The following is a 12,568-nucleotide window of genomic DNA, read 5'->3' as shown; positions in this document are numbered from 1 at the left end:
AAATTAAACCCTCGCGAATATAACAGCTTATACAGTATTGCAATCATCAATTGCAAAATCCTTACATTTAGTGCAACGGCATCCAAATGACAGGTTGGAAGCAGTTTGATTTTCATGTTGTTGTGCCTACAGACCAGCGTTGCTACAGACACTAAAACACAAACTGTAGGGTGAAGCTCTCCCTGCCTGTCCTTATGCTCTTGCACCTCAAAACTATGGAGAGTCTTGTCCACTGGAACGTGGCTTACAATTGTATGACCATCATCTGGCAGAGAAGCGATGAATATTGAACGGTGGTGTCTCTGTTTTGGTAGCATTATGATGCTTCCTCCCTCCCTCCCTTCCCAAACCATGTAATTTATAACGTCCATATTCTTCCTTTGAAAAGCAGGATTTAACGTTCACTGACTGTGATCATCAATTTGACAGCAGGAAAGGAAATGCATCCCCATCATCCTATGTTAGTGCTTTTCAAGCTTAAGCATTGCATCTTAGAGTCGTGGGTAACTCTTTTTGCAACCGGTATAAACCTTACCAGCTCAAACAACCCAATACGCTCCTGTATCCCAGCCTTATGGAAACGATTATGTTGGAAATTGCTGATACATGAACTCCTCCCTTTAAAATAGGAGCCGTTTTTCTTTTAACTTTTCTTCTTCTTCTTCTTCTTCTTCTTCTTCTTCATCTTCTTTATCTAAAAAAAAAAGAAATGGAGGGGGGCATGCTTGCATTCTGCATGCAGCACTTGTGGGGATTGATGCTGCAGTATCATGGTTTACCATTGCATTGAAATGTGGCTCATTTGTGGAGACACCTGTATTATTAACCTAGAAACACCAAGTAACATAACGAGTCAGCCACGTAGTGCATGAAAATGAGCCTGATTTCAAATCATGCATGCAATGAACATTTAACGAGATATCGCCTACGACCAATCAGAATCCAGACCTTGTACTTGATTTTATGCCCGACTTCACTTAGTATAAATTGTCATGCCAACAGTGACAGCAAGAAAATGGTGCTGTTTAACCTCCACACATTAAATGCGGCACATGATCACAAGAAATTGAGAAGAGAGGAGAGAAAATGTTGCAAGGAATAAATGTGGACTAAATATAGGAGACCAAAACTGACATTTGGACAAATACACTGACTGCCACTGGGCCAGTGTGATATACAAAAAAGCCTTGGATTGCTCACTTCATCTCAATACAATGCTTCAAGTTTTGGGACAGTCTCTATCTAGATTTACATCTTGAAGGCATTATTTACCATTTGCAGATGTAGAAAAAACAGCTTTAAAAATAGTGCTTTCAATTAGCTCTAAAATGTGAGTTAGGGATAGAAACACCAATGTAAAAATGTTGATCAGCATAATCAGTGTTAAGTATTGTTAAATTTCCAAAATGTGAACAATAGTTTTACAAAAATTGTTTCTAGAATAAACCATCTACAGTTATAGTTTATTGAGAAAAATAGTGATATCTCCTTACATTTTAGACTTTATTGCAAATTCCATATGGTAGGAAGTTTTGTGATACAACTGACCTACATATGTAATGCATCAAATGTGATAACTCGAACACATTTCAAATCGCTGTTCCCGATGGTAAACAGCGTGGCTTTCAATTTCATTAATGATTGCTAAAATGAAGAACGAGATCTATCATTTGCATGTGGCTAAACCAGATGTACCACAGCATAAAAAGAGAAAGTCATCCACTTGTCAAAATGAGCATAGCAGAGGCTAAGACCTCATACTTTTGGTACTGTACTGTAGGCAAGCGCCAACAGGAGTGACAGTAAATTTTATTTGCCCTTGGCAAATGGTCTCGGGGATTGTATTTGTACCATGCATTACACAGCCTAATCTGAGAATCCTCTCATCTGATTGGCTGAAAGAACGGGAAGGGTTAAAACAGGGTCTAATATGACCCTGTTGGTGCCAGTAGGATTTGCCATTCCCATGTGGACTACCAGCAGTACAGGAACCCACTTTCGAAATGAAAACATATAAATGTTGCACCTTGACGGTAACTGAACCAATAAGTAACTACATAAAATAAAATTCAGCATACAATGTACTCTTGGCCTTGTGTAATATGTACAAGTGTAACCTGCCAGTACATGCAGTGGCTGACCAATTAATTTGCTTTCACAAATTACGAATGACACACATTTGAGGTTACAAGGTTAATATCCTGAAGCTTGTAGTGGAGATCTTAAAGCTCACTGCATTTATTTGAGATGTACATACAGCATAACCTCTGTTGCCACACAATTTCAACCATGTCTTTCATATATAACAAAAACAGTCAACATTCTTTATATGTTATGCACACTTAAAAAAAAAAAACAACGAACAGTTCAGAAAAACAAATATAAGATGAAGCAAAACAAATAAAAAAAACATTAAACTAAGCAAAAAACACAAAAAGAAAAGTTGCTAGATGGTTGAGCAGGAATTTAATAAGTAAGGTGGACTCACTGGTAGAATTGGATGGCTTCCTTCAGACAGTCAGTAACCTCCTGGGGGAAGTCCCCTGGATCTTGATGACCACTTCGCCCTGCATGCTTCCCTTTGGCATGGTAGATATTACCCAGGTTGTAGAGTGCCCTCCCTTCTCCTATCTGAAAGTGTTGAATTGACATTAAAAAAGGATAATAATAACATACTATAACATAAAACCATCATTAGATACACACACAAACACACAAGGAGAAACAAATTTGTAAATGTGAACATGACATGTAATATTATACAAATAGTGAATGGTCACGAGTGCAATGGTACAAGATTTCGCACAAGGAGAAAGATAGACGCGCTCTATTCAACGAGGTGAAGCTGAGTTAAATTGTGCACCTCATCTTTCACCGAGTGCGAAATCTTGTTCCATTGCACAAGTAAAGACCATACACTGTTTGTAACAACACCTCGAACGTCAACAGAATGTGGTCCACACAGATTCTTGGATTTAGCATAGAAATGGCTTGCAACCATTTTCCGTGAAAGACGAATGAGTAACCACACAGTCACAGTCATGTGTACGTGTACGTACGTGGACGTGAAGCCAATCATCGAAACTGTTTACAAAGAAGAGCGACAGAAGTATGAGCTTATTCCAGTGCGCTTGTAATTGTTGAGTGAGCGCAGCAAATGTTTGTTTATTGTGACATCAGAGCCGTGCGATGGAACAAAAACTTCGAGTCAATCGTGAGTTTAAAACGGGAGTCAATGGAAATGGGTGACGTCAGCCATGTGCTATCCATTTTTACTCAAACAAAACTGCACGGCTGCCAGCCACAGCGCGCGATGGAACTTTTAACTGAATGTCACATGATGGGCAATCGACCAATCGGATAGCTATTCTTTTTAGGTGTTGTATAAGAACATCTGATTGAACTCTAATACACTAACTCTGAATGAAAGTCTGAATGCATGTTATTTAGATGAGAATTAGATGTGAATATATGTTCATTATGTCGCGAATAATATCTAATTCATGTGAGTTTGTGTAGGAATTTTGTTTGAGTTTGAAATCCCCCTTTTCCCCATAATTATTAGATCGAAAAAATAAAATCATGCTGAGATTTCATCTGGATAATAGAGAGATCCAGATAAGGGGACGCCGGATAGGAGAGGTTGGACTGTACGTGTATGACCCTGTTTACAGTGCGAGGCTCGGCCGTGGCCGAGCCCACCTTCATTTCAGTTTTAACACGCAAAAGGCCAAATGCGCATTTGGCCACACTCTGGAGGTGGTCTCGGCCGCGGCTTGGCCGCGGCCGAGCCCGCCCTTTTCTCAGTGTAAACGCAAACTGGGCCAAATGCGCGGCCAATTTTAGTCTGGCTTCCAAACCCTCTGCCCGTACTGTCTCTTTATTCAGGATATCAACCCCCTCATCGTCGAAAACTAGTATAGTTTAAGGTGGTTTTGTCCTGCAAAGGATTTTTCCTTTGGCAAAGGCCTTTGCCCGAACGGCGACTTCGTCGCCACGGAATCCAGTTGGCAAAGGGTCTGAAAACCAGACTATACCAAATTGTGTTTGTTTACAAGCAGAGCGCCACTACGACAAAATATTGAAAGGTTTGAATTAAAAGCGCGGCCGAGCCCGGCAGTGTAAACGGACAAAATTACGGGGCTCGGCCCCGCAATTGAGGCTGGGCTCGGCCGTGGCTCAGCCCAGCCCCGCACTGTAAACGGGGTCTATGTTCACTAGAGTAAACACAGTAAAGTAATGCAATTTTATGCATGGAGTTTTGCAAAGATCTCCTAGGAGAACAAGAAAGCTGCTTCATTTGCATGTACACAAGTGCTAACATGAATCAACAAGTTTTGTCCTGATTTTTAGGGAATAATGAGGATGAATATTATTTGTCATCTAGCCTTGTGAGGCTTATGTATGTACAAAATATAGCACCAACTATTGTGTCTCCAGAGCATGGCAGTGTACATGATTAATACACTGAGTATGTCTTAATTGCTACATTTGGAAACAAATATTGACAGAATTTTTTATAAAAACATGATTTATGCAAACACTTCCAACAAAAATTATGGCCTAATATGGCAACTAAGTGCAAAAACATGATCACTAATTTGCCCCCATGAGACAGGGTCTGCCACATCTATGTTAGATGTGGAGTATACAGCGCCGGTATCTGTAGAGAGTGAGTGGTGGGGGGGGGGGGAGGAGTGGCTGTAATTCTTAATATTTCTTTCAGATCACTGAGTAAAATGCATTATACTACAATGGAAATTTTACCAGAACTCCCTTTAACTGCTGATATTCATAAATTTAGAGTGCAATTTCCATGTGATGAAGTTGACTTCTAATGAAACAAGAGACCCGCGGGTCTAGCGCTCACCTGAGTATCGCAAGTTCACCTTTCACGCAGTCACTAATCTAAATTATTCACAGCTCTACCAAAATTTGACGAGGCATTCTCAAGTGGAAGATGAAAATGTACAATAAGGGCCCAATTTTTTCAAGATTCCTTAATTTGGGGGAATTGGGGCCCCCTGGGGCCCTCTGGGTGGGGCATGGTGCCCAGTTTGATAAATTGAGATCCTGACCACCTAGGGATGCTACCTGCCAAGTTTGACAAAAATCCATCATGAGGTTTTCAGGAAGAAGATGAAAATGTACAATTCAGGCCCCCATTTGGACCCTTCCAACCACCCCCCTCCCCCTACCCCCAAGAGGGGCACCCCTGGATCTCCTATGAACAAACTTGAAACTACAGTCATTAATGTACTCACTCATAGTATTATCTCAGCTCTATAACTTCTGATTCTAGAGAAGATTTTTAAAGATTCCTTCATTTGGGGGGTTTGGGCCCCCTGGGGGCCCCCTGGGCGGGGCATGGTGCCCATTTTAACAAATTGAGATCCTAACCCCCTAGGAATGCTACCTGCCAAGTTTGGTGAAAATGGGTCATGGGGTTCTCAAGAAGAAGAAAAAATGTACAATTTAGGCCCCATTAGGACCCCTCCTCACCCCCCCCCCCCCCCCCTGGGTCCCAAGGGGGGCACCCCTGATTCTGCCATGAACAAACTTGAAACTACAGTCATCAATGTGCTAACTCATAGTATTAACCTAGCTCTATCACTTCTGGTTCTAGAGAAGAAGCTTTTTGCGGATTCCTTAATTTGGGGGGGTTTGGGCCCCTGGGGGCCCCCTGGGTGGGTCATGGTGCCCATTTTAATAAATGGAGTTCCTAACCCCCTAGGGATGCTACCTGCCAAGTTTGGTGAAAATGGGTCATGGAGTTCTCAAGAAGAAGATGAAAATGTACAATTTAGGCCCCATTAGAACCCTTCCCCACCCCCCTCCCCTGGGTCCCAAGGGGGGCACCCCTGATTCTGCCATGAACAAACTTGAAACTACAGTCATCAATGTACTAACTCATAGTATTAACTTCGCTCTATCACTTCTGGTTCTAGAGAAGAAGATTTTTACAGATTCCTTAATTTTGGGGGGTTTGGGCCCCCTGGGGGCCCCCTGGGTGGGGCATGGTGCCCATTTTAACAAATTGAGTTCCTAACCCCCTAGGGATGCTACCTGCCAAGTTTGATGAAAATCGGTCATGGGGTTTTCAAGAAGAAGATGAAAATGTAAAAAGTTTACGCACGACGCACGACGGACGACGGACGACGGACGACGGACGACGGACGACGCACGACGCACGACGCACGACGCACGACGCACGACGCACGACGGACGCCGGACGAAGGGCGATCGCAATAGCTCACTTGAGCCTTTGGCTCAGGTGAGCTAAAAATGAAACAAAATAAAATAAGAAAAACAGAGTGATGAATAGAAGTGTTATCAGAGTCAGACATGAAATTCCATCAAGCTTTCATATTCATTAGTGGAAAACAGAGCAAAGAAAATGGATTCTTTACCCACCATTGACGAAATACATTGTATTTATCATCATTCATTTTACCTAATTTCACTTTCAGAATCTATCCATGATGAAAGCCCACTTAAAATTAAACATTCTACACAGCTGCACTTAAAGAATTGAAATATGATTCATCTCAAGGAGATCAGAAACAGCTTCTGAACTACAGTGTACATGTACTATTTGTAAATGTAGGTGTTTTGTCTTTGTTGTTTCTGTTTTTATCATTATGGGGGGGGGGGTTAATAGTTCTGCTACCAAACAATATGGTCTGCCTTAACGACATTCATTATTCCATACTTTCAAACATTTAACACAGTATGCATCAAGTTGCACACATACTGTATTGTCATAAAGTGAAGATCTTACTTGTATGCAATACTCATTTAAAGGCCTTCTAGCTCTGAATGACAGAAAAGTAGCAGAGAAGTGATGCACACCGATTAAAGCATGGTTTACCTCATATGGATACATAGGCAGTCCGAAATTAGTTTGCAGGCACAAAAACTTGTTGGACGTAAAGGAGTCTCTGCCAAAGCATTTCTTTCCTATCTATTCCCTCCAGTGTCAGTGCTCCTTGCTGGGAGAGGCTACAGTACAGGGCCTATGGGACAGTGCGGCACAGTGCCAGTGGTGCATTATATACTGTACAAGTAGTCTTGGAGCAGACTCCTTTAAAGACCAACAAAGGATTGTACAGGTCTGCAAACTAGTCCGGAACATCTGATTGATACAAATCAATTTGCTATCTTGTACATGTACTGTACATCTTCAGATTTCTACTGTTCTAGTGATACGCCCTTTCCAGCTACAGAAGCATGCACATAAACATTGAACACAAACAACAAAATGTAAACATCTTCTCGAGATATTCTCCCTCTCTTCCTCTCTCTCTCTGTCCCTCAATCAAATTTGGCATTTCCACTTAAAGTGATTGCCGATTCTGATGTTGCTCCGATGTGTAGCAGATTAGTGATGAAATTGTCCAGAGCGTGACGTCAACCAAAGTGCATTAAATTTTTGACAGGTCTTACATCGTATTCTAGCTAAATGTTAATACCGCATGAACTGTATTGTTCTGACATTTTGCAGTGTTTCTATTTAAATACAAAAAAAAAAAACTAAATGAAACAGAAGATGCTCACTTTCAAACTCCATCCCCTCTAATGTTTCTATGACAACCACATCATGTTATCAACACACATCTATTCCATTCTTAGCTGTGCTTACAAGATGCACACTATGCAGAAATACATGTACAACGAACAAGTCATGTATTCTATGACATGAAAGGTTGAGTTTTCCAGCACTTTACAATGGATCAAAAATGTCACACTGATTGATTTAACATGTACACGTTGTACACGTGTACATAGCATGTAAATTGTATCTTAATTCAAGGTTGCCATGATATTGAATTGAGAACTTTGACAAGCATTCGCGAGTACACTTGCATCAAGGGGAAACTGTGTACAGTCCAACCTCTGTCATCTGGCCATGTCAGGACTGGTGCCCATCCATATAAGTGACTTGGCCAGATAAGGGAGAAGATGTACATGTACAGTACCAGTCACCACTAAGTATTACACGTTTACACGATTCGAACATGTACCCACACAGACGCCAGTATCGTGTATTTGGCACGATCACACGTTTCAAAAGGTGTTCCGAGTCAGTGCGCTCGCGGGGAAACGTGTAGTCGTGCGAATTACACGCAAGTTCGGAAGCCTGCGCGAAGCGTGTAATCGTCGAAACGTGTAGTACTTACACGATATGTCCGCGCGCGCTCTTCGACTCGGTGTACCAGTACAGTATGTGTGTGGCGAGTACACCGGCAATCCGATCGTATGCCGTGTATATATGTATACAGTAACGGTTTTCTGTGCTGTGCCACATTACGTTAGCTTAGAGTGGCGTAAATTCTCAGGTTTCCAGTCCATTTTCTCTCATTTTTCTCTCTTTTGCTTTCGTATCATTATATCCCTTTATTTTCAGAGTACAATCGTACTTCTGAGAGTGTTTTGCTCATTTTTTGTTAAGTGATTACCTCGTTAGCAACAATTATGGAGGTGAGTTTTTGATCGAGTGTTTGATTGAACGATGTTGCAACGTTGTTGATTATATTCAGCTGTACCGGTAGTATTCTTACCGTAAAGTGTCTTCGTCGTTCGTCTTCAAGCTTCATGTTTTCACCCTGGTTTTCCTCATCGTGGTTTGCCAATTCCATTTTGTTTTCCGGTGCAAGATGTTCTGTGTATTTTTTTCTGCGGTAAAATGCCATTATCGATCGTGTATCCATCATAGTTTTCCACCTCCATTTCATTTTTGTAAGATCTAACGTTAGCTAGTCGTAGGGTCTGCGATGTCTGAATCGTTTGCTGATGTGTTTTGTGACAGTGACTCTGATGGGAATGATTTTAAGTTGCGGTGGATAAGATTGGCTGTAATGATAGTAATGATAATGAGTGTGGTGGTATTGATGTACGAGCTCTGATGGTGATGCAATTTATTTCGAGTGACCGATATGATGACGTTGACGATGGCGAGTACGAGTAGCCTAAATCATAGATGGGCCTGTAAGTGTATATAGAGGCGGGCAGGCGCCAGGCGCAGGGCAGTGGCTGACATGACACCCGCTCGCTCGTGCGACCTTCATTTTTTTTTTTCTTTTCTTTTCGTCTGTTCACTCGGGTGTAGTGCTCCCAAAATTCATGTCTTTGAAGTCCTGTCTCTGGGTGTAGAAACTCACCCAAATTAATTTGTAGACAATAAGTTTGTTCAAGTCCAGTCTGTAATGCTAACTTAATTTCTATTTTAGAACTCGATGAAATCCCATTTTCTTTGCTCATTTTCCCACTATTAAATTATTTAGAACTCTACTAAATTTCTGATGTATTGCATTCACTATTGTGCTATATTATTAAAAGCGCCTGCTAAGCAGGTGTTTCATACTTTCTTTTTCATTTCCTTCCTGTCACTTTTTTCTTTGACCCTGGATGAAAAAAAAAAATACAATCTTGCTATGTAAAGACAGAAGAAATACCATCGTGAAAATATTATGACAGTAAGCTAATAAAAAGAAAAAAATAGGCGAGTGATGAAAGGTGAAAGGTAATTTCTTATGAAGCACCTCTTTCAAAGAAAATAATGTGCACTACAAATATTAGAACAACAGTTCAAATGATGAAGTGAAATCTGAAAACTGTCGTGGCATCAAGTGATATTGGTAGGGAATTCTGACAACGACAAAAAAAACAAAACAAAACTGTCACGCCATTTCATAATGTATGATGATTTTTTTTTTTCAATAATGGGGAAGGTTACGAAATCATAAACGCCACCGATAAAATCACAGTCCCTTATACAATTACCGTAACAGTTGATTACTTCTGCATCATATATCCTTTTAACTTTTAACTTTATTTCTTTTGAGATGAAAAGGGTATAAACTTTATGAAAAATATGAGCTTAACTTCTGTAGTATTACTTTAACAAACTTGGCAAGTTTAAACAGCACCTTCATATTTTAGTACTATATAGTATTAAGTAACGCATTCATTTTCAAAATAGTATTTTGCCTAGTTATGTATTTCTTTGGAATACAAATTTTCCGTTCCTCGGAAAAGTACTCGCTCTGGAACATACACTGTATATGAAACTCATCACCAATCAAAAAACCACCATACAGAAGGTACGCAATCTGCTTGACCTTGGTAATCCTTACGCTCACTAACTGCAAGAAGGCGCATGAAATTCAGCTCTGCATATTATTATTACATTTTTAATTCAATATAAGAAAATTCCTTGGACTGAATTGGTATTTATGAACGGGAACTTGGTCATTACATGTTTGCTGCATCTGATTGTCAGTTTGCATCGACGTAAATGCGCACGGCGATGGAGGTAATTTGATTGGTTGTACAAGTAAAAAGCAAACCAAAATAAAATGACTGGACGCAAAATGAGTCAGTGTATCTTTGAACTATTTCATGCTCATGACGAAACGAGGATAATTACTATCTAGCGTTAAACAATATGAGTACGGGCAAGTCCAAGATAATGTCCCCTCAGATGCTCAAAATTCATCTTGATTTAATCAAAAAGTTATTGATCTCATGTTGTAGCCAAAGAGTTAAATTATATATTTCCAGCAAAGAAAATATTTAATTATGCAAATTTATGCAAGAAATATGGCCTTAATTTGCATAAATTAAAAACAAACCTTACGTATGGGACAAATTAAAAATATTCATCTAAAATCAGTTGAATTTGTCCTTGACCTAGTTCCTTTATGGACATGACCCCTGTATGAGCTAGTATAATTTCCAATAGGTAAGACAATGTCAGCACATTAATTATGCAAATTATGCTCTTTCCCAGAACGAAGTGTCCCATACGTAAGGATTTGAGTATGTTTTTTTAAGTTTTTTCTGAAAATTTCCAACATTGACCAATCATACTTTAGGAAGTTCTAATTTATTCATTTTAACTCCAGATTAGCAAAACTAAATGTGGAAATTTAATTAGTCCTTCATCTTATAACTAATTAAAGTTTGCTTACGTATGGGACAAATGCCTTACGTATGGGACATTACATGCAAAGTGAATGGGAAAACCGCCTTTTGACAGGGATGCTATATGTCCTTACATTTGTTTGGTTAATGGTTATCTTTGCACCTACTCTGAAGGATATGTCTATATATCTACCTCTCCTACTTAGTTGACCTCAGGGAGAGTGTAAGAACAGCATTATTGAGTCATTCTATGATTAAGAAAGGAAAATAAAGAATATTCATTTATACTTGTATTTTCTTATTTTCATTACAGGCTGTGCAGCTGGTCTTCAATTAATATTCCTCCTTTTAACATTTTGATATTGAACATTTTCTTAATTCAGTTATCATTTTCAACTTTACCTCTCTACAAAATAACTTCGTCCTAGAGAATGGGATTTTCTAAGTGTCATTTTAGGTGCAGTACACTGTTCAGCATGTACTACAGGCTGTACAGCCTAAAAAGGGAAATCAAAACAATTGTGCTTATGGTTCTCATCAATGACAACATTACAGGTCTTACTGAAAAGAAAAATCACTTGAGGTGACAGCAAGTATACTTTGTCATTGCTTGAGTTGATAGCAAAGGGAAAAACCCTACAAGAATACTTTTTATTTTTATATGATGTTTAATATTTCAACTGCACACCCTCAGAATATGTCATGACTTATCAAGGTCATGAACATAATTTCTGAAAATCCTGTAAAATGAAGACTATAGTTTACATTTGCCATGAAACACAATATCAATACTGGTTCTGTGGTTGGAGTGCTAATAACACAAATTACACAAACAAATAGGGAATTCAATTTTCTTTTCTATATTGTGTTTGAAGAGACATATGTGCTCTGAGACACCTTAATCAACTCATACTTACTTTGTACCCCACATCTACACAATTATCAACAAGCATTGCAATCTCGTAGTGTATGATCAAATTAGGTTATTAGAATTTATCAAACTTGTAAGTTTCAGATCAGTGAGTTACTTGAGTGTTTCAAATCTAGAATTACATTTTCTCTTAAGATTTAAATGTACAAATGATAATCTTTCCTGTATCACTACACAAGCATGTATGTATGTACAAAGTACAAACACAAATTTTGTCGTCTTTGGTTTCATAGACCTGAAGCCAAGCAATTTGAAAAAAAAAAAAGAAAAAAGCCAGCATTGGCACATGTATACATTCTTCTATCTCTTTGTTCTACCACGGCTTTTAAACTCTAAAAGTTTCATTAAAATTGGATTGATTTTGCAGAAGCTAAAATTCACATGGCAAAACATGATGATTACAGAGCAAAATTAATTCCTCTTGTTGTTGTTGTGTCTTGTGCTGCATTTCAAACAATTACAAAGCTCTATAAAAACTTAGACAACTTGCAAGGTAAGCCTAAAACTACTGAAAGTACCCACTTCAAACTGTATTTGCAAATTACACTGTACATGACATTTGATTTTACAGTTGAAATTATCAAGACTACAAATAAGTCATGGTACATGTGCATGTATGCTACATCAAGGTCATAAGCTAGAATTTGCACTTTTTTTTTTTTCATTTGATAAAAAATATTGACCAGAGTATTACAAATGGGCTAGAAATAG

The 12,568-nt window shown here is 39.1% G+C and overlaps 1 protein-coding gene across 1 annotated transcript in view; it reads right to left on the bottom strand.

The window, feature by feature from the left end:
• The window catches only part of LOC139744609 (G-protein-signaling modulator 2-like), a 77,376-nt gene that overhangs the window by 44,451 nt on the left and 20,357 nt on the right, over positions 1 to 12,568 (bottom strand). The window contains exon 4 of the mRNA XM_071655042.1: positions 2,489 to 2,631. Coding sequence (XP_071511143.1) covers positions 2,489 to 2,631 — 143 coding nt within the window. The remainder of the gene's footprint in view (positions 1 to 2,488; positions 2,632 to 12,568) is intronic.

This window comes from Diadema antillarum, unplaced genomic scaffold (genome assembly GCF_040938485.1).
Source record: "Diadema antillarum isolate AM-2024a unplaced genomic scaffold, OU_Dant_1.0 scf00000035, whole genome shotgun sequence".
Taxonomy (NCBI): domain Eukaryota; kingdom Metazoa; phylum Echinodermata; class Echinoidea; order Diadematoida; family Diadematidae; genus Diadema; species Diadema antillarum.
This window is presented reverse-complemented; position numbering and strand designations above follow the sequence as displayed.